Below are 21,398 nucleotides of genomic sequence, written 5' to 3'. Positions count from 1 at the left end.
TACATAGTGACAAATGTTCGGAGTAGTCCAAAATCTTGTGTAAATTTATGTTCTCTAATTTATTATGTAGAGTTCTGTATATTAGAGTATCGGAGAAAACTAACTTTATAAATTTCTATTACTGATGTTTATTGAACTTGAATTTTTTTTATAAGAGTTTAAAGGCTGATTTGAGAGAAATTATTGATTAGCAGCATAATTTGATTATTTATCATAAATTTTATAATATTGACCCTAAAAAAATCCAAAATAACACATTATCAATGCCACGTCATTTTGAAACTATTTTTTTATCCAATTTTGGGTCCTAGCACTTCTCTTAATTATCGTTTTAGATCAGGATTGAATGTTAATTGGGTTATTTTTTGTCATAGATTATGATTCGAATACTCATGGTGACTATGAATATAGCTTTGATATTACAGCACCGACCTTTGCATGCAATCTTAATTAAGGTGCTACTTTTTTTTTGAAAAATGAAAATAATTCAATAATGAAAAGTTATACGGCATCTACACATATAATCGAAATTGAACAAACGCATAATTATATTGCTGTTGAATCCTTCCTTTTTGGATAGACAACCAAACAATTTTTTGAAGTGATATCTACATGATGTAATCCTCCAATTGTTGTTTTGAGCAATCGACCACAAATACATCACCATAAAAACCTTTATCACCGAATCAACACCATGAAAATTTTGCAGATCTGTAATCTCGGACATGATGAACTGCAAAAAAATCAAATAAAACCAAACTCTCACAAGGAGAGACAAACAAAACCCAAATAAATTGTGAAATTATTGAAGATTAACAAGAGATGAACTAACAATAATAAAAATAGAAAGAGATCGGGGCTTTCCACCGGTGAAAACCGATGGAAACCCCTCAGAGATGATAGGGAGCCTGCTTCAAGGTTTAGAGAATTTTAGGATTTGAGGGTTTTATTCTATATGCGTTTTCTATAATTAAGGTGCTACTTTTAATTTTAAGAAAACAAAAATCTTAAATATCGTACTAATGGGTTGAAGATTGTGATGTGGAAGCTATTGTTGATAATGGTGTTCGAAGAATTACATCTCAGGAAATCCCTATCTTATATTACGAAGAAGTCCGAAATTATGAATTACATCTCAGGAAATTATATTTTATTAATAATTATGAATTGATTAGTACGTTATATTCGAAATAATAGTCACATTCATTATACCGGTCATATAATATACATTCAAACATGGTCATTATTTTGTTTGCTAAATACCATGGTCACATTTTAATCGTGAATTGATACAAAGAAAACTATATATGATGACAAATTCTAATGTAGGGTTTATGTTTTTTCATGTAGAGTAATGGATATAGAAATATTGGAGAGAATTAAATATATAAATTTTAAATCTTAATATGTGTTGAAGTGATGATTCTTTTATTTAATTTCAGATCTTAGAAATTTCTATTAACCACGTAATGCACTAAAAATCGAAATTTATATTTTGGCGCTAAAGTAGTGTTTTCTACCGGAGTTACCGTCACGGCCTAAATGGTTAAATTTTGAAAAAAGTGGTTGAATAATTATTCAATCAATTTTTTTTATTAAACTTGCCTTTTCAATGAAAAGATTAATTTGCATTTTATACAATAAGCCAATAAGTTGTTATAAATTTGGAGGAATTATCGAAATTAACTAAGCATAGTTAACCAATTGACATACTTCAAGTTTCTTCACAATTAGCTATATTAAAAAAATATAAAATATATATAGGAAAATATTATTTTCAAATCAATTATTTTGTTTTCAAAACTGAAAAATCTTAAAAAGACGAAATTACTCTTATTATTTTTCTTTCTTTGTTATTGTATATATAGGGGGCATATTCATCTTTCCAAATTTATTTGCTCCGGATACAAAAATTGGCTCTGTAAATAACATTTTCGTGTATATATTTAGTAGGAGAGACTCATTTCGAAAGTATTTGAAGTTATTTTGTACTTGCCCTCTATGCTAACTTCAACAATCTGCATAATCGTAAATTCTTCTACCGTCAAATTCGAATTTGTGACCAAGATCTCTTTAACCGGCTAAGCCAACTAAGCAACAGTAACTAGTGAACTAAAATTTTGAAACCTTCAAGCACACATCCTTCTAGGACTGCAACACGTCCAAAACTACTTAATTTGACTCTTTCGTCAGCCAGGTGTCTCCCGCTTCTAACAACGAACGGTCCCGATTAAAGGTAGGAGTTATCATTGGACATTTGTAAATTCATTCAACCTACTGAAATAAAATTATAATTATTTAATGACAAGGTTCCTTTGATAATATCATTCTCCCCGCAGAATATTTTGTTAATTTAGTGTTTATTAATGACAAGGTTCCTTTAATCATTTAGCTCATCTCCAATACTGATCCAAATATTCAAATTTGAGGTAGATTATCCCAAATTCTCTTTCAACAATGATCCAAATGGTGATTCAAATTTGGATCAGTGAATAGTATGAATCCAAATTTGGATCACCATTGTTCACTGATCAAATTTACATTAATATAAAATAATGATTTTATTACTTTTATTTTTTTAGGTTATTAGATTTAAAATTGATATGTGATTAATTAATGAATGTTAATGATATTTTAGATGTTAATTAATGAAATTAATATATTTTTAGCTAATTTAATTTATAATTTTAATATTTTTTTAAGTGTAGTAAAAGAAATTATTCTTTATTTAATTAATTTGTTAGATATAATATAAATAGTTATTCATGTTTAAATATAAAATTTAAGAATAAAGAGTTTAATATGTTATTTGCCTATTATAATATGTAAATTTGGATCAAAATTTGGATGAGTGAAAAACCAAAATACCCACCATTTGGGGGCTTTGTGCCCAAAATACCATTTGGCGGGACAGAATGCCCAAATTACCTGTTGAATACGCATGTCCAACATGCGAATTTCGTTTTTTTAAAAATTAATAAAGGATACGCATGTTTGACATGCGTATTAAGTTTTTTGTTTTTTAGGGAATACGCATGTCAGACATGCGTATTCCTTGTTTTTCAAAAACTGAATACGCATAGCACACATGCGTATTCTTTACACAAAAACTGAAGGTTGTATACGCACTGCTATTATGCGCAATCTGTCGGTATTTTGGGCCGTGCGCGCGCATCAGGGTATTTTGGGCAGTTGGGACTTAAATTATATAAATTAAGATAATTATATTTAAAAATTATTTATTTTAATTCATTTAAATAAAAAAAATTCTGACTTATAAGTTAAATTATCCAAACACTTATATAACTGATAAGCATAAGAGACACCCTCTAATTCTCCTACCACGACGTGGTTATGGTTGTCATGTTTGTGGTTGTCGTGTCTTCTCGATGGCTTATGCATGTTACGATTGTAAATTTGATGTGTGCTTGGAGTGTGCTTTTGTAGAAAGAGAGCTTTCTCATCCAGGTCACCTGGAGCACACACTAACATTGATGCAGAGGCCTGCCCTGTTTATCACCATCACTCTCTCAATCTTGTCTACTCCATTCCTGACATGCATCTCTATTTCAATCGACATTGCGCTATCTGCAGCAAACGTATTTCTGCAACAAAGTGGCTGTATTATTGTCATTTATGCACATATTTTGTGCATATGGGATGTGCTGCATTGCCTGACGAATCATCTACCGTGTGAGTACTCTTTGTTAAATTTTAGTTTGTTTGTCATCCTGAGTTTCTAACCTCTTAACTAATTTTTATTTTTGTGATATTCAGAAATGAGATTGAGGCAGATGGCACAGATAATGAACCTGATTTGGTACAATTTCCTCTACCTCGCGAGGAATTGATATTTGACTTTATTGTAACTCAGTCTGGCAAGTTGCAAGGTCATTTTCAAGGTGAACTTGGAGGTAGTATTACTCGATCAACACTACCATTAGAAGTCCGCGTAATTGAAGAACATTGGAGTCACAAAAACCATCCATTAGAACAGCTCGAGTTTACCTTTAGTGACAACGATGATGACCACAACGATGACAACAGAAAAGTGTTCAGATGCGATGGCTGCATTCTTCCCATTACTGCTTCCAATCCATCTTACTATGCTTGTACTGAATGCAGTTTCTTTCTCCACTCCTTCTGCGCCACTAGGTTGCCACGAGAGTTGCCTTCAGGAGCATCCCCATTTCACCCCCAACATCCACTCCATCTCTATAAGACGAAGACATTCTATAGTTTTGTCGAATGCAGAGCATGCAACTTATCCACAAATGGATTCTTCTATCAATGCGAGACTTGTGAAATGGAAATTGATATCCGTTGTGCATTCTTCTATCAATACGGATTTGATTAACGCGTTTTATCTAATTACGCAAATAGCGCACACGTTATATTATCGTATCAGGTTTAGGGTTATTATGATTCCTTCGATATACACAACCGCCTCCTAAAATTACAAACCCTATCCTCTCTCTGTTCCGGTGATAGTTTCTTGTTTCGTTCAAGTTCGCCAAAGGTGTTGTTCTTGTAATTTCGCCGTTTTCTCGTTTTATTCCGGGAGACCCGCACATACGGCGAGGGCCGTAATAGCTTTAATAAGACAGTTAAATGACTGGACTCGAGAACTTCTCGTTAATATCCTTTTTATTGTTTTTCTGTTATTCGCATAATTTTGTATGTATTAATCGCATATTGTGGTTCACACTCGCAACTTAAATTTCACACTCTAATGACCAACTACATCTAATGGAGTACTTCATTAACAATCATTGGTCCATGCTTTCAAACTTTGATTTTTTGAAAATAGATGGAGTTTTTTCTTTAAAAAAGTCTACTCAAAGTTGATGTTAAGTAACTATGTACCAAAAACTATGTAAAAGTTAGCAAAATCCTTATGTTTTAAGATTATAGTCAAGTTCTTGATGTAGAAATGAATCACAAGTCACAACGTTTCCTAAAGTCATCTTCTAAGTTCAAATGGTCCTACAAAGACAGTGTGTCTTTATAATATTGACTAACTTTTGACCCAACCGTTATGAAGGCTATGAATGAAGCTATACTTGTTTATCTCCTTTGGTAAGATTAAGTGTTCAGGTCAAAATGTTACGTTTTGTGCACTGAATACGATCTTTTATCTCGGGCTTCCCCTCTAAGTTGTGTGGAGTGTTATGCAGGCAAGTGTTACAGTCCTACATGCAAATTTCAAATCAGTGTTGAAGATATGATGAATCTATCTATCTTATTTTTGGATCAGATATGGGATGTTTGTTTCCTTCCCCATTTCTCGAATTTGGATAAAATCTTAACATGAATCCTCAAATCTCTGTAGGGACTTTGTTAAACAGATTGGCAACTTGACCCTACCACCCCACATGTACATCAACTCCCTCATAATTATATAGCCATCTTCCGTCTCGATAATTTTTTTAACATTTTCCCTTTCGGAGTGTTCTATTCGTTTTTAACTGTCTCCTTAAATAATACAGTATATTTCTCCTTACTAGCTAATAAAAAGGTTCCACCGGCTTAAACTCATTTTCTTAACTTTTCTTTACCTTCTTTCATTTTTTTTTAAACTCCGTATCATGTAACATTATTAAAGAACCTACGGGGAGGGAAGGAGTAGTTCCTTATTTATACCTATATAAACTCCATATCAGTTCTAACCAACAGAAAAGAAAGTAAAGAACCTCAGAGGCAAAATAATTACAAAATATCTACCTTTTATTTCAGTGAAAGCTCTGTTTCTATGGAAGTTATAGACCAAGATGATAATTTTCTTTGCAGAGCTAAACAAGCAGATTTCTCTTCTTATAATGGAGGATGAGGATGATATTGGATTTCCGGTCTCACGCTATCGACATCCTTCTGCTTCTCTTCAGGTTCTTCCTGGCATCTTTCTATCGAATAAACAGAACAATTCAACATAAGCAGATATGTAATCATTTATGTATTTTTTTTTCCTGCATTTTCACTTAATGCATTACTTGGTAAACTACAACATTTTGATTTAATACCTTTTTTCTAGCCATTTTCTCGCGTGATTCATCCAAGGCCTCCGACACAATCACAAATGTTCTACGAGCAAAGTTGTAAGAGAGAGCAATGCAAAGGAACTGGAGTATTTATTCCTCGTTCCGCTCAACCAAGAAGAAAGAACAAGCAAGGAAGGTTCACTACTAGACCATCAAACACCGAGTTTCAGAAGCATTCTGATGATAACTCAACAGGCCAGTCACATGCTTTCGCTTACAACAACTTCAACTTTTCTTTTAATCATATAAGAAGTTGAATACAAATTATATACAAGGTGTGCAGTATACATTATATATGCTTAAGCAGTGCAGATCATGTAGATCAATGCCAGCCTAATTCATTGTTTCATTTGTTAAGCAAATTTTCTCGATTTTAATCTAACACATGATCAATCATGTACTGCTACTGCATGATGATACATTTTCACTATACACATATCTATCCAGGGCTAGGTTCAATTAGAAGAACAGATATTAGTTCTAAGAGTTCTAAATTTAAGCGGTTCTAAGTGGAACCTGAACCTTTCTATCAATATTTACAAGGCGAGGACATGGATATCCTTCATAATTTGCTAATGATAGATATGTTCTTATAAGTCGTGAATTTTTACTTCCGTATAGAGTTCTTGAATCATTAAGATGTTTCTTCCAGGTGAAGATTGAAATGTCTGCAACTTTTGGCTGGAAAATATATATAGTATCCTGTTGGAGGGGCAAGAAAATTTGAAAAATTCTACTAGAAATATGAGAAACTTAAAGTTTCCATTAAAGGGGATCCCAAGTTGGAAGCCAACCTAAAAGTGAAAAATAATAGAATGAAATAAAAGGATGCACTACCTAATACACAGGGATGGCAACGGGTCGGTTTGGGATCGAGTATTATATAATCCAAATCCAATTAATTACAATTATATGCCTAAACTTCGGAACCTGTGATCAGCTAACATAAGAATGGGAAAACAGGAGAAAGCTATGAGAATAGAATATTTCATAGGTTTTTTCGAAGTGGAAGAACAATTAAATTTCAAAATTTAGCACTTTTTCAATCAGACAAATAGCTGTTCACATGCACAATTCAAATGCCGATGATTAATAATTTAACAATGACATGGAAAAGAACACTATATATGCGGCTCCCTACCTAGGACCCCGAAGGAGAAGACCAGAAATTCTGATTCAGATACACAAGCTGCATACACTCGAACAGATTAAACCATAGCAAAAAAGCTCTTCCCCTGGCTAGTTTGTATTCTCGTTATGCCTAATTGTCCACTAATCATCGTTTAGATAGAAATGTTACCATGGAGGCCATGCGCCCTTTCTGAAAAAAGCAAGGCATCTGGATGTTCTGAAAGCCTTAGCGCCAGGAACCCTGACGATCTTTGCAAAGGCTGTGAGGCCATAGCCATAACTTAGAACATAAAAATTCACATGCCTCAATGCTTCAGGACCTCTGGAAGGCTTCACTTCTGATATTTTTTTGAGTTCTGAAGATGCTCCAATACTTCTACTACCTGGCTTGCATCAGGTCTTGATTTAGAATCTACAGAAAGGCATTTAAGTGCGAGTGAAGCAGCTCTTAGTGCTGCTTTGACAGTATATTGACCTTGGATGTGAACATCCATGACATACAAAACCCCATGCTTGCTGGTAAGGTAACACTTAGCCCATGCCCTTGTTGCAAGAATCTCGTCAGTCAGTCTTCGTCCCGTCAATATTTCTAGGAGAACAACACCAAAGCTGTAGACATCACTTTTCTTTGTAAGATGACCTACATAAAAAGGAGATTGGCACGGGATTAGAAGAATAGATGTGGATGCACCTCCTCGTTCCAAACCTTCCTTGACCGGAGATAAACTGTATTTTCCTTTGCATCGTAATATGGTTTCTCACCCATATTGACACAAAGAAGCACCCTCTGGCCTCTATAAGTTTATGATTTATGATAATTGCTATCTGCTGTCCTCTGATTTTTAAGGGAGATCAGGTATGTGCAGCTATTGAGTCCACACAGGAAGTTTAATAAATTTAAAAGGGAAATAACAACAAATGCATCATTTTGAAACCTTTTGACAATCGATTTTGTGGAATAATAACCTGTAGCAGCATATTCTGGAGCTAGATAACCGGATGTTCCCATAACTCTTGTAGAAACATGGGTTCTTCCTTGCTCTGGTCCTTCTTTTGCCAACCCGAAATTGGAGAGCTTTGCATTGTACTTCTGTCAATCAGTAATAGAGAATTGACAAGGCTAAACCAATATATTGGGAGCAATAATTTATAATAAGGTTAAACGATCAATTTGTTCCACATACAGAATCAAGTAATATAGTGGATGTTCTAAAATCACGATGAATCACATTGACTTCTGGACTGTGAAGAAATGCAAGCCCCTTGGCTGCACCAAGAGCAATACTGATACGAAGATTCCATGAGAGCGGTTGGAAGTAAGAATCCTCTGTTTCAATTAAATCGAGTAGCTACATCAAAAAACAGTAAATTAACACAAATTTAATTTTAATATAAATTGAGAAACTCACTCCCAAATAGATGCTTTTCCAAGCTGCCCTGAGGCATAAACTCATATACTAGAAGCCGGTGCTCCTCTTCTAAGCAGTACCCGATCAATTTTATAAGATAAGGATGACAAAGTCTCCCCAGAAAATTAATTTCTGCCTGAAGTCAAAGAGGTGGCAAAGAGTTCAGCAGCCTGAGATTTGAACGAAAAAAGTAAAACATAAAACTCAAAGTAACAGCAAAAAAACACTGCAGATTTTGTAAGGTTAATACATGCAGGCACTTCTCGTAACCTTGGACTCCTTGATTTATTCTCTCAACAGCGATAACCAGGTTCCTGGAGTTGCGAATGAAGCTTCCCCATTTTGCTGCAGCAAATGTGTTCTCGTCAACCCAACCCTTGAACAGACAACCAAAACTACCTTGCCCTAACATAAATTTAGGGTGAAACTTCCTGGTAGCTACACTAAGATCATTGAATGCAAAACTCTTCAACTCTAATGACGGCATAATTTCTTCCCGGTTCCTATCTGTTGATATCACCGGTGGATTTTCTGTTAATTGTTGGTATTTTGCAGAACTTTGATCACTATTAAGTACACCATTATCGCCTCTGGTCGTTTTTGCATTTCTATTAACTGAAAGAGGGAAACAAACTCTTAAAATCTAAATTATGTAGTAAGGCTAGAAACATTATATAAAATTTAAGAGCACAAATTACTGACCAGAGAGAAAATAAATGCTTTGCACAAATTCATCATGCTAGAACTACTTATGTTAAAGGAGTAAGATTGTCATTTTAAATCTGTTACACTCACACATGACTTTGGTTTTTGAAAAATATCCATGGCAATCAAACAGCAGATGACTACACCAGCTTCTTGTTTTACGATAAAGATCTAAATTATCTAAGTTTCATGGTAAAAACATATAAATCCTCGTGGTTAAAATTTTTAGGATCCAGAATTGAAAAATGACTTCACAGGCTAATGAGACAAACCAGTGATATTAGCAGGCTTCACATATTTTTGTTTCCTTGTTGTTCTTGGAAACTTTTCAGCTCGATACCCACGATCAGCAACAGCTCCATGTTTTCTAGTTTCTTGGTTGTGTACAGCATTATATACCTCATTAAATGAATAATCATTAATTTCATGGCCGTGATTGACAATCGAGTCTTCTGCTAAAGTAGAAGCTGTGTACTGTTCTTGCACTGCCAAGGCAGACTCAAGACAAACCACAACTTCACCCATTGTGGGACGGTCTCTAGGTCTACTATGCAAACATTGGAATGCAATTTTTACAAACACCTCTAAGGAATCATGAAAGGCCTCATCATTTATCCCGGGATCAATAATCTGGCCCAAGATTCCCTCCTTTAAGCAGTATTGTGCCCATCCAGCTAACCCCATTTGCTCTTCTTCCAGACTACTTTCCACTGCCGGTCTTCCACACAAGACCTCTAATAACACCACACCAAAGGAATACACATCGGATTTCCTTGTCAGTCTACGAGTTGTGAAATAATAAGGATCCAAATAACCAAAGGTCCCTTTGACATTAGTACTTACAAATGTATTTGCCTGATTTGCTGGACTTACTTTAGACAATCCGAAATCTGAAATTTTAGCTGCATAATTTTCATCCAGTAAAATGTTAGTGGTCTTTACATCACGGTGTATAATTCTGTGCTGATTGCCAGTACCAGTATGAAGGTAATCCAGTCCTCGAGCAGCTCCAATGCATATCTGGAGGCGTTGAACCCATGAAAGAGGTGGTGAAGAAGTGTTACCTTTTCTAGCCCTCTTATGAAGATGCTCAGCTAACGTGCCACCTGGCATAAATTCATAAACGAGAATCATTTCATAACCTTCATCACAATAACCGATCAAAGACACTAGATGGCTATGTCGAAGTTTAGAAAGCATTTCAATCTCTGTCCGGAATTCTGTTGATCCTTGACTGGACATGGAATGTAACCGTTTTATGGCAATTACAGTTGGTCCAGGTTCAAAAGTACCTTTGTAAACCTTCCCAAACCCGCCTTTTCCAATCACTAATTCTTCATGGAAATTAGATGTTGCTTGCTGCATCTGATCAAGTGAGAAGCGAAAACACAATCCTCGTATAGACAATGATAAGAGCCGGTTGTTTTGCTCCACAAATTCTGCTTCTTGAAGTTGTCTGACCTTATAAACCACACAATTCAAGATTGTCATGACAATAATCACTCCATTTACAATTATATTTGTATATCCACATAAAAAGGACCAGTTTTGTGTCATTGCAAGAATAACAGCAGCTTGACACTAGATGTACTTGAGATTTCTACAACTTTTGCTTCATCATTCTGCTGTGGCTACAGAACTAACACCTCCAATGATTATTACTCATGCCCGATATTTTGGTCGATATAAAACTAGTAATCAATTATACTAATGATTTTCAATAAATTTGCAGACTGATATCGAAATTACTGTCAGACAAGAACTAATTTTGCCAAAAAGCTATTATCATTTGACTAGTCTAATGAAAGTGAAAAGGCAATGACAATTCATTACTAGATTATACTTGAATGGAATTCAGAAGATATTTTTTTTGGGATAGGACAACTATAATTTAGCCAATACAGAAAAAATCAACACCAAAAAATATATGGTAACAAGATGCAGGAACAGATGATTAAATTTTTATTCAGCTAATAAAAACTTTTGGATTTATTTCCTGAAAACGACAGATGAGCCTTAATCTCTGGAAGATGAACTTGTGGTGTTGAATCTCCTTACAATCAGTGGAAGGAAACTCAACTATAACCAAACCCTTCTAATAATGCAAGGCTATGTTTGTTTTGCGAGACAAGTCAATTGTGACGACCCATGGCAGGTTACAAAAATCACCTTGTTGAATCATGTACAAACACAATAATTCTCCTCAAGTAGGGCATAGGTATTCTTGTTTATATCATGAAGTCAACATAAATTTCCAGTTATTCTTCAATTAGTTATTTGTATCAGAGTTGAATCTGTTCCTAGTAATAAGTTCTCATCACAGTAAGCAATTTGCAACATAAAACTAATAAATAACTACCACTGAGTGGTAAATACCAATCATGTAGACAAAACAAACGGTACCATAGAATCGTCCCAAGCACCAATGCTGAAGTTCCCTATTTGGATGTTGAGAGGCAATACAGCAGTGAAGATTCAGCAAATACATGCTTTTCATCTTGTTACAATTCAGGCAACTGCAAACAAAAATCTTGTATAAGTATGCTTTTAAAACACTTTAATATGGAGGAGCTAAATGCATTGCACTGGATGGGATTTGCATAGTGCATCTATGCAAGTAAATGAAGAAAATGAATTTAACTCAATTCTTATGAATCCGATTATGCATTCAATTGTTCGTACCTCATGTTAATTTTAACCAGCCCTTATGTTAATGAGTAATGATCATTGAAGCTGAGAGCAGCAGTAGTGGATCATATGAGGCCAGACTAGATTCCAATTGTTAAGGCCCGAACATGATCTTATACTAAAACCTTAAGGTTCGGGATCTTATACTCTTTAACACTCCCCCTCAATTGTACGATACTTTTTCGCTAGGGTAGGAGGAGTCGAACCCGAGTCCCTCCCTAAACCGAGCTCTGACATGATCTTATACTCTTTAACAATGCTAATTAAGTTCCTTTTACTCCACTTCTTCTACTTCCCTCTACTTTCATCTCTCCCCTGCTTTCCTTCTTTGTTTCTTAAAAACTCGGAAGCACTTGGATGGTAAAAGCTTAAAATTTTACTACGTCCAATGCTTAGCTCGCAAGTGAAGCTAAATTTTTAGCATGTATATATGGAAAATTCTGTTCCTGTTACACTTGCATAACCAAATGAACATATATAATAATCAGTTGAACATATATATGACAGACAAAATCACTCATGTGACGAGATTTTTAAGTTTGGTGCACAATAAACAGCGATAAGTTCCAAGCTTTCCACAACTTGTAACATTGAAGGCCGCTCACCAGGACTGCTATCTACACATTTAGTAATAAGCGAAGCAATGAAAGGAAACAGTTGACTGCGAGCACCTCCTGGGAAACTATATTCCAACCATGGATCTAGATAAGTATCAAGAGAAGTTGCATAATGTACCAGACGCTTCTCTTTGTCATTATAATCTGTTATGGAGCCTGTGAAGTGTAGCATTTCATTCGCCTGTATACCTGTCAATATTTCCAGCAAAACCACGCCAAAAGCATAAACGTCTGTCTCTACACTAATAACACCTGCAAATTGATTGATGTCTTAATGTTGTCAGTCTACTGACGACATATTCGGGAGCTGCATAACAAAGTGTTTCAGACAAAGTGAGAAGATTACCAGCCGCTACTGGATAAGGGAACTTACCAGACTTTACATATTCGGGAGCTGCATAACAAAGTGTTTCAGCACTACGCGTAGTCACATCTGTGTCTTTACTGGATACTGATAATCTTGTCAATCCACGGGGTGAAAGTTTTGCACAAAAATTCTGTAAAGTTCAAGTTTGGAAACATATATTCAGCTAATTGTTACTCAACTATATTTAGATCTATGAAATTTAATTCTGGAAGTGAGTGGCCTCAAGATGTACAACTACTAATTGGCAACAATGCTCAATACCCCATCAAGTAAGATACGAGATGTCTTCAAATCACGACAGATGACTGTCGGTTTTTCTGTGTGGAAGAATGCTAGACATCGAGCTGCTCCTATCAATATTTTTAGCCGATCTTCCCAGCACAGTGATGATTCTGCAATTTCTCAGCAATACCGTTAATAATATTCATGCATAACCCTTTTAAACACATCTTATTGTGAGAAAAAATAAAACAATTAAAATTATCAGGATCTAATATACCACAACACATATACAAATCCCTTCTCAGAACTTTCCTACAGCAATTAGGAGATTCATCATAAAAATATGAAATTAATTACTATGGCAACTTTTGGCTCAGTTTCTCACTTACTGAAGATATGGGTATCCAAGTTTCTATTCTGCATGTACTCATAAACAAGGAAATGTTCCTGGCCTTCTGAGCAATAACCTAATAGCTTAACCATATTGGGATGACTACATTCTCTCGAGAGGTCTACCTCCATCTGCACCCAGAATAAGATACCTTACTATTAATAAAAGTACATAACGCAGTTCAGGAGACATTATAGATTTCACACATATGACATAACCATGATGATTATTAAATTAGTGTCAGAACTATTGTCGTTGCATTTCATCTGCAACTTCTTTTTTATAGTTCTTGGGCATGACATGTGTATATCGCTTCTTCATAGACTTTGGAATACAGAATGCTAGAGTTTCACGACTGTGGCACAAATAAACTGGAATACAATACTTGTTATAGAATATAGAGAGACTATAGAATAAAGGACCTTAATAAAACAAATAATAAATCAACAACTTAATCAACTCACAGCAGATAAAAGACATTATGGATGCTCAAAAATCATAACTGCATTGCAGTATGGTAGAATTCCCAGTAGCCAGTTCTGGGCTTCATTACAACAATATTACTGGCCTGCTACAGATAAAAGTTACTTTTAAGGAACCCTAATTTTTCAACTGAGCCTATTTTTATTCCGGTGGAAAATAGTGATGTTAAACAATACTGAAAACAGGGGAATATGGAAGTCAAATTACCTGCCATTCTGCATGTCCTTGCGCGCGCTCTGGAATGAATCTCTTAACGGCAATGGGTAATCCAATATAAGGAGTAGAGGGTGCATATGTTTTCTCATGGACCCAACCTTTAAACACCTTTCCAGACGATCCTTGGCCTAATACCTCTTCGAAATTACTTGTAGCTCTTTCCAGATCAATTAAATTGAACTCTTTCAAATTTGCAGTTAGCTGCGTTGAACCAGTGACATTTTTTGATGTCTTTGCATCTGTATTGACTGAATAAAAGAAAAAAAAATCGTAAAACATATACTTATACACTGCCAGAAACATAATTGAAATTACAACCAGGAGGAGAATCAAGTCATAATTACCAAGAGTTCTCATCAAGTGAAAAAAATTCATGTCTAGCACATATTGACAAGAATATGTGATTTACATTAATTTAGTTCTCCTAATGCACAAGGTCAGTTGGTCACCTAACATGAAGAAGAGCTTCTATTATTTGACTGTCTGAACCTCGAACTACTGGTATTCTAACAGATTTCAAAACGAACACGGGCAACCACGATTTTCTGGTACTCTGCTCATATTTACCAATAATTTTCAAGTCCAATGTCGACGCTCAAGTGAAGGAACGTATCACCCAAATATGAAATCACCCGACTCCTAACCCATTAAAATTCTTGGCTGAACATTACTGTAATATTTCATGATGCATGAAACATTCAGGACTTCAACTTACAGATGGCATGGGAGACCGATTAACAAAACCGGGATTCTTACAGTTAGCCTACGAGTCTGTAGAAATTAATCTAATAGAAATCTTTCAGTTTTCCAGAATATAAAATATGTGCTATATGTCAATTCAGAATCAGAGAAGTGATCAAGATTGTTGTCTGAAGTTCAACTTCTCATTTCATTAACTATTAAAAGTCAATTTCTAAATCTATTCCAATCTCAAATCTCAAGTTTTATTATGCCAAGTACCAACTTATTGATGTATGAAGTTATATTTAAGTTTACCTGACAATGCCCGAGCTGTGAGTGCAAGAAAAACACTAAATCTTTTTGTAAAAGGCATTCTAGTAGAAGATTGCTTTTCCTCGAGGCTACCTTCAGAAACAACTAGCATCCCCTTTTCAGAATCTGTATTCTCCACCTCAAGTTTTGAAAAATCTACATCGTCTTGGTTGTCATCGCTAGTGAGTACCCCAGGCAAGATATACTCAGTGCTCTTTTCTTGCAACGCCAAGGCAGACTCAAGTGCTACGACAACCTCAGCCATATTGGGACGGTGTTTTGGTCCAATATGTAAACATTGGATTGCAATTTTAACAAATGTTTCTAAGCAATCATGAAACACCTCTGCCTTAATTTTGGGATCAAGAATATCAACCAAATGTCCCTCTCTAAAGCAGTGTTGGGCCCATCCAGCTAACCCCATTTGCTCTCCGTTCTGTGTTTTGTCCACTGCCGGTCTACCACACAAGACCTCAAATAAAACCACACCAAAGGAATACACATCGGATTTCCTGGTCAATCTACGAGTTGAGAAATAATATGGATCCAAGTAACCAAATGTACCTTTGACTTGAGTGCTTACAAATGTAGTTGCCTGATTTGCTGGACTTATTTTAGATAATCCAAAGTCTGAAATCTTGGCTGCTAAATTGTTATCCAGAAGAATGTTCGTGGTCTTCACATCACGGTGTATTATTCTGTTCTGAATTCCTGTGCCAGTATGAAGGTAATCCAGCCCGCGTGCTGCTCCAATGCAAATCTTGAGGCGTTGAACCCACGACAGAGTTAGCACAGACTTATCACCTTGTCTAGCCCTTTTATACAGATGATCAGCAAGTGTGCCTCCAGGCATCAACTCATAGACCAATATCATCTCATAACCCTCATCGCAATAACCAATTAAAGACACTAGATGGCTGTGCCGAAGTCTTGACAGCATCTCAATCTCTGTCCGGAATTCTAATGATCCTTGATTCGACACAGAGTGAAGCCGTTTAATGGCAACTTCAGTTGGTCCAACCTCAAAAGTACCTTTGTAAACATTCCCAAACCCTCCTTTTCCAATAAATAATGCATCATCAAAGTCATTTGTCGCTCGCTTCATCTGATCAAGTGAGAAACGGTAACACAATTCTCGTGTAGACAATGATAAGAGTTGATTTCTTTGTTCTGTAACTTCTGCTTCTTGGAGTTGTCGGAACTTATGAACCACGAAATTCAAGATAACAGTGAAAAGAATCACAGCATTTACAATGATGTTCGTATATCCAAATAGAAATTCCGAGTTTTGTGTCATTGTACCACAGGTGCAGCCAGAATAAGCACAGCAAGACACTAGATGTACATATATTTTTGTTCTTACAGCTTACAACTCAACTTTAGATCCAACTAGAATAAGTACATATAATGATGAACAAGGTACAAGATTCATTTCAAGGAAATTAATAAAGGGTCACAACTCTTTATAATATCAACCTGTAGTTGACTGGCTCCCTAAGTCAACAATGCCTCCATCAATAAGTATAGAACTCAGACCTAGCAACTGAAGTAGGGTGCACCTGATGGCTACTTTAAACTTTTCAAATTTGAGACAAGTCAAATGTGACGATTCTAAAAATGCTGACAGATTAATTACTTTAAACATCATTTTTTTTTCATTTACAGTCAATATAAACTAGCTGTAGACCATAAATCTGTAATTGACTACAAGTCTAAGACATAATACGATTCTTATAGTACATGGTCCCTGACTACTAGTCGCTCACATAATAAGATTATTAAAGTAGGACATCATATTGTGCTAGATGGTTTCTGAATATTACGTTTTGTCCTTCGAGGAGGACAACTCCAAAGCCATAAACATCACTTTTCATCGTTAACCGACCTACTTCATGACAAGAGATTAGGGATTAGGAAAGCTACCAAATGAGAATGGGAACCAATTATGCATATACAAATAATATAGAAATCAGGGAGTGTTTGCTGTGACATCTTTCTACCCCTGCTTGACTCGAGATAATTGCAATAATCCGCCACAGAAAGTGTGATCAATTTGAAGAAAGAAAATAATAACATAAATGCAGTATGAAATAGTAACCTGTATGGAAATATTCCGGATCTAGATAACCCGGTGTTCCCTGAACAAATGTAGCCATGTGAGTCCATGTTCTAGTCCGTCCTTAGCCAACCCAAACCAAGAGAGCTTTGCGTTGTAATTCTGTTAGTAATAGAAAATTGTAAGACAATATTGTATTCTTAGAGGGAACACTGGTTGACAGTTAATTTTAACCATCATCGGTTCTACATACAGAATCAATCAATATGTTCCTATAGCACAATTCTAAATCTGTTCCTGTCATATTTAGCAAAAGAACAAAACGTAAGATGAACTTATACTTTTAACTTTACCTGATATGGTCTGAGCTGTTACTGACAGAAAAGTAACAAACCTCTTCATAGCAGAAGGTTGCTTTTCCTGGTGCCTAATGTTGGCAATATCATCCTTCCCAGTTTCGTAAATTTCACATTCCACTTCAAAATCTGATCTCTCTTTCTCTTCTTGGTCATCATGACTAGGTATTATCTCTGGTAAACAATATTCTGTGCTCTTTGTTTGCAAGGCCAAGGCAGACTCGAGACACCACGACCTCAGCCATAGTGGGACGGTGTTTTGGTCTAATATCTATACACTGGATTGCAACTCCTACCAACACCTCTATGGAATCACTTCCAAAAAACCACCTTCCAATTACTAATTTGTCATGGAAGTTAGATGTTGCTTGCTTCATCTCGTAAAAAGAGAAGCGATAACAGAATTGTCCAATAGACAATGGTGAAAGGTAGTTTTTTTGCTCCGAGACTTCTGCTTCTTCTTGAAGTTGTCGGAACATAAAAACCACGATATTCAAGATGGTAATGAGAACAATTGCTCCATTAACAATGATGTTTGTAAATCCAAATAAAAATGTCCAATTTTGTGTCATTGCATCAAGAGTACATCCAGAATAACAACAGCTATACAATCTTCTAACACTAGTGTGATTAAAGTCAAATAAATGCATAAAGGTTATTATACTATTAAGCGTAGGTTGATTGGTTGTTGAACAAGGTCTTCATGTTTTTATTTACCATGAAATACAAAAACAATGCATGTAATATTCGAAGGATCAAATAGGCTACTGCAAAGGAGCAGTAATTAAATGGTTTTAAAATGATAAAAGTGAAGGGCTAATGTCAACTACCATCGAGGCAGACTCGAGACCAACTACGACCTCAGTCATAGTGAGCATGTCCCGTCAATTTACGCACCTCGACTAATTCTGGGGAGGGCTATCACAAAATCTCAAAGCCACGAACCCCTTGCTAAAATCCGAGCATGCACTTGGAATAACCCGGGACTACATTGGGTTGCATGTTTCACCAAAGCCTCGCCTCTATAAGGAATCAGGACATCATGTCTCCTCCTTAACTCGTGGATCAATCAATTATATCCTGTCCCATGTAGTGTTGTGCCAATCCCGCTAACTAGGCCCAGGTCCGTCAATGGATCGGGTTTGAATCATGTCGACCTAAATTCATATTTATATTTATTTATTCTTTCATCGATCCCGAATTATTTATAGACGACTTATATTCAAATCCGTTCGGATCACGAATTTTGAATCGAATATCCGCTCCATTTATTTATATACTTTTTAACTTAACTTATTACAAAAGTTATTTAAAATTGATAATTTCAAAAAATATTACAAATAGAATAAAATGAAGTTTAGAGATAAATCATAAACTGAAATTCATTATTTTAAATAAACATATCATTGAATTATAGAGTATTTGATTCTAGCAATGAAAAAAAATTGACGTATCAAAATGGAAGTAATGTATGAATTGATATTGAGGATATACGGCCATAAAAGATAAAAGAATTAGGATTATAGAAATTAATTATATTTCAGAGACCGGACCGAATAAAGTACAGAGCCTTAATTCGAGGACAAAACTTTTAAAATTAGAAACAGTAAAAAAATATTTTATTATATAATATATAATATTATATATAAATATAAATAAATCAAATATAAACTGATAGGGATAAATAAATCCTGATTTTATTAATAATGGGCTGCTGGACCCAATAATAAGATGTATAATATTCAGACCAGAAAGGTTAAGCCTGACGGACCAGATCAGGCCTGGTGGAATAAAAAAAAGGCCCAAAAAGCCCTGATTATTAATTAATTTCGTAATTAATTAATAAGGGAGAAATCAGATGTTGAAAAGAGTCCCGATGAGGATATAAGTCCTTAAAGATTAGCCTCAAGGGGACCTAAAAGGATAAGGAATCAGCTTCCTACTTCCTAGGACTCCTAAGTCTATCCTAATTCAGAGGCTTATCCACCAAGTCTCCTATACCAAGTCCAATTCAAGGACTCCCACATCTATATAAGGGGTCTCACCCCCACCAATCAGAACTACGTTTTTTGACTTGATCCTTGGCAATCAGCAAGGTACGTAGGCATCTTGTTAAGGCGGATTGAGTCACGAAACACAAGAGCAGTCAAATCGAGCCTCGAAGCTCACGTTCCTTAGTATTAAATACAGCAATTATATATATTAGTTTTAATCCATAACATTTGGCGCCGTCTGTGGGAAATACGCAACAACAACCATGGCGAAAACACGGAGAACAACCAGCACTCTAGAGGAGGGAACACCATCAGGGACAACCCAGGTGATTTCATCAACCGTGGAGGTTCCTCCCCATTCAACTTATGCATCTACTCAGGGGGAAGCCCAGACAGGGGCAACTCATCCTCAGCCACAAGGGACAACTCCCCCGACTGTTCAAGGTACGAATCCTCAAGTTCAACAAATACATATACCTGTGAATTCTCGACCCGTCGGGTATGAATACTCAACTATTGTTACTACTAACCCCCCTTATGGGATGCCCCTTCACCCTGAGGTTGGAGGAAGTGGATATGCTGGGCGAAGCGAAGCACGAGGGCGGTCGCCCCCCTATATACGAGGTTTGGATCCTATCCCTGAGGATCGGGAATTTTCTGGTCCATACACTGAGAGAGACTCCGAATCTTCGGATGATGAAGTGGCCCCGAGAAGGAGGCGTCCTGGAAAAGAGCCAATGGCCGATGGAAGGCAACGCCCCCAAAGCACCCCAGGGGCGAATCCCCAAGAAGTGCAGGAAAAGATCAGGGCTCATGAGGCTGAAATCCAAAGGCTGAGGCGTGATTTGGAGGCTTACCAAGCCACCAGACCCCACATACCTCCTAGGGGGAGAAATCCTCCTCCTATCATAGACCTGGATGGTCCGGTAAGAAGAAGGGCTGCTGTCCCAAGAACTGATCCAAGCAATCTCCTTCCCCTTGGGGATCCTGATGATCCAACTCCACCCTTCACAGAAGAGATAATGAATGCCCATATCTCAAGAAAATTTAAAATGCCCACTATCAAAGCCTATGATGGCACGGGAGACCCCGCTAATCATGTTAGGACATTCTCTAATGCACTGCTGCTGCAACCCGTGAATGATGCTATAAAATGTCGGGCCTTCCCTCAAACCCTGTCGGGTATGGCTCAAAGATGGTACAGTCGCCTACCCCCAAATTCTATTGGATCATTCAGAGAATTAAGTCAGGCTTTTATTAAGCAATTCATCAGTGGAAGAGTCCATGAGAAAAGTTCAGCATCTCTTATGAGTCTTGTGCAGGGAGCTAAAGAATCCTTAAGAGATTACCTAAATCGTTTTACAAAGGAGGCTTTAAAAGTCCCAGACCTTGATGATAAGGTAGCCATGATAGCGCTGCAACAAGGAACTAGGGATGAGTTTTTCAAGATGTCTTTGGCCAAACGACCCCCTGAGAGCATGTTGCAGCTCCAAGAGAGGGCAGGGAAGTATATCAAGGTTGAAGAGAGTATGAGGAAGACCGTAGTAAGTAATGAGCCCACTGGAGGCAAGAAACGAAAAACTGATTTGGAGTACATCGCTAAGGATAAGTATCCTAGAACTGAACAAAACCCTGATTCAACCCCCAAGAAGGGAGGACCTGGGCAAAAGTTCACTGAATACGCTAAGCTGAATGCCCCCAGAAGTCAGATTTTGATGGAGATTGAGAAAGA

At 36.3% G+C, this 21,398-nt stretch overlaps 3 protein-coding genes across 9 annotated transcripts; 1 reads left to right on the top strand and 2 right to left on the bottom strand.

The window, feature by feature from the left end:
* The first annotated feature begins 3,389 nt into the window (after nucleotides 1-3,389).
* Nucleotides 3,390-4,357, top strand: LOC141715094 (uncharacterized). The gene is made up of 3 exons (XM_074518579.1): nucleotides 3,390-3,511; nucleotides 3,595-3,693; nucleotides 3,778-4,357. The coding sequence occupies exons 1-3, from the start codon at nucleotides 3,390-3,392 to the stop codon at nucleotides 4,355-4,357; spliced, it is 801 nt and encodes a 266-aa protein (XP_074374680.1).
* A 1,273-nt stretch (nucleotides 4,358-5,630) lies between these two features.
* LOC141677205 (uncharacterized) lies at nucleotides 5,631-12,225 on the bottom strand. Of its 7 annotated transcripts, XM_074483046.1 has the most exons (9): nucleotides 11,966-12,225; nucleotides 11,687-11,799; nucleotides 9,556-10,744; nucleotides 8,829-9,193; nucleotides 8,579-8,714; nucleotides 8,354-8,496; nucleotides 8,136-8,259; nucleotides 6,021-7,809; nucleotides 5,634-5,903 (listed from the first exon to the last, which is right to left on the bottom strand). In XM_074483046.1, the coding sequence occupies exons 2-8, from the start codon at nucleotides 11,687-11,689 to the stop codon at nucleotides 7,502-7,504; spliced, it is 2,268 nt and encodes a 755-aa protein (XP_074339147.1). In that variant the 5' UTR covers nucleotides 11,690-11,799; nucleotides 11,966-12,225; the 3' UTR covers nucleotides 5,634-5,903; nucleotides 6,021-7,501. The 7 variants fall into 7 exon arrangements, with proteins under 7 accessions (XP_074339134.1, XP_074339141.1, XP_074339147.1 ...); XM_074483040.1 differs by lacking the exons at nucleotides 11,687-11,799; nucleotides 11,966-12,225 and having other exon boundaries at nucleotides 5,633-5,903; nucleotides 9,556-10,185; nucleotides 10,261-11,593; XM_074483054.1 differs by lacking the exons at nucleotides 11,687-11,799; nucleotides 11,966-12,225 and having other exon boundaries at nucleotides 9,556-10,389; nucleotides 10,576-11,591.
* Nucleotides 12,226-12,375: 150 nt separating this feature from the next.
* Nucleotides 12,376-16,804, bottom strand: LOC141677240 (uncharacterized). The gene is made up of 6 exons (XM_074483070.1): nucleotides 15,264-16,804; nucleotides 14,259-14,515; nucleotides 13,567-13,699; nucleotides 13,217-13,347; nucleotides 12,962-13,085; nucleotides 12,376-12,840 (listed from the first exon to the last, which is right to left on the bottom strand). Exons 1-6 carry the CDS (start codon nucleotides 16,555-16,557, stop codon nucleotides 12,485-12,487), a joined length of 2,295 nt encoding a protein of 764 aa, XP_074339171.1. The 5' UTR covers nucleotides 16,558-16,804; the 3' UTR covers nucleotides 12,376-12,484.
* Between the last annotated feature and the right edge of the window lie 4,594 nt (nucleotides 16,805-21,398).

Source organism: Apium graveolens, chromosome 1, assembly GCF_009905375.1.
Source record: "Apium graveolens cultivar Ventura chromosome 1, ASM990537v1, whole genome shotgun sequence".
Taxonomy (NCBI): Eukaryota; Viridiplantae; Streptophyta; class Magnoliopsida; order Apiales; family Apiaceae; genus Apium; species Apium graveolens.
Note: the sequence above shows the minus strand (reverse complement) of the source record. Positions and strands in the feature narration are given on the sequence as shown.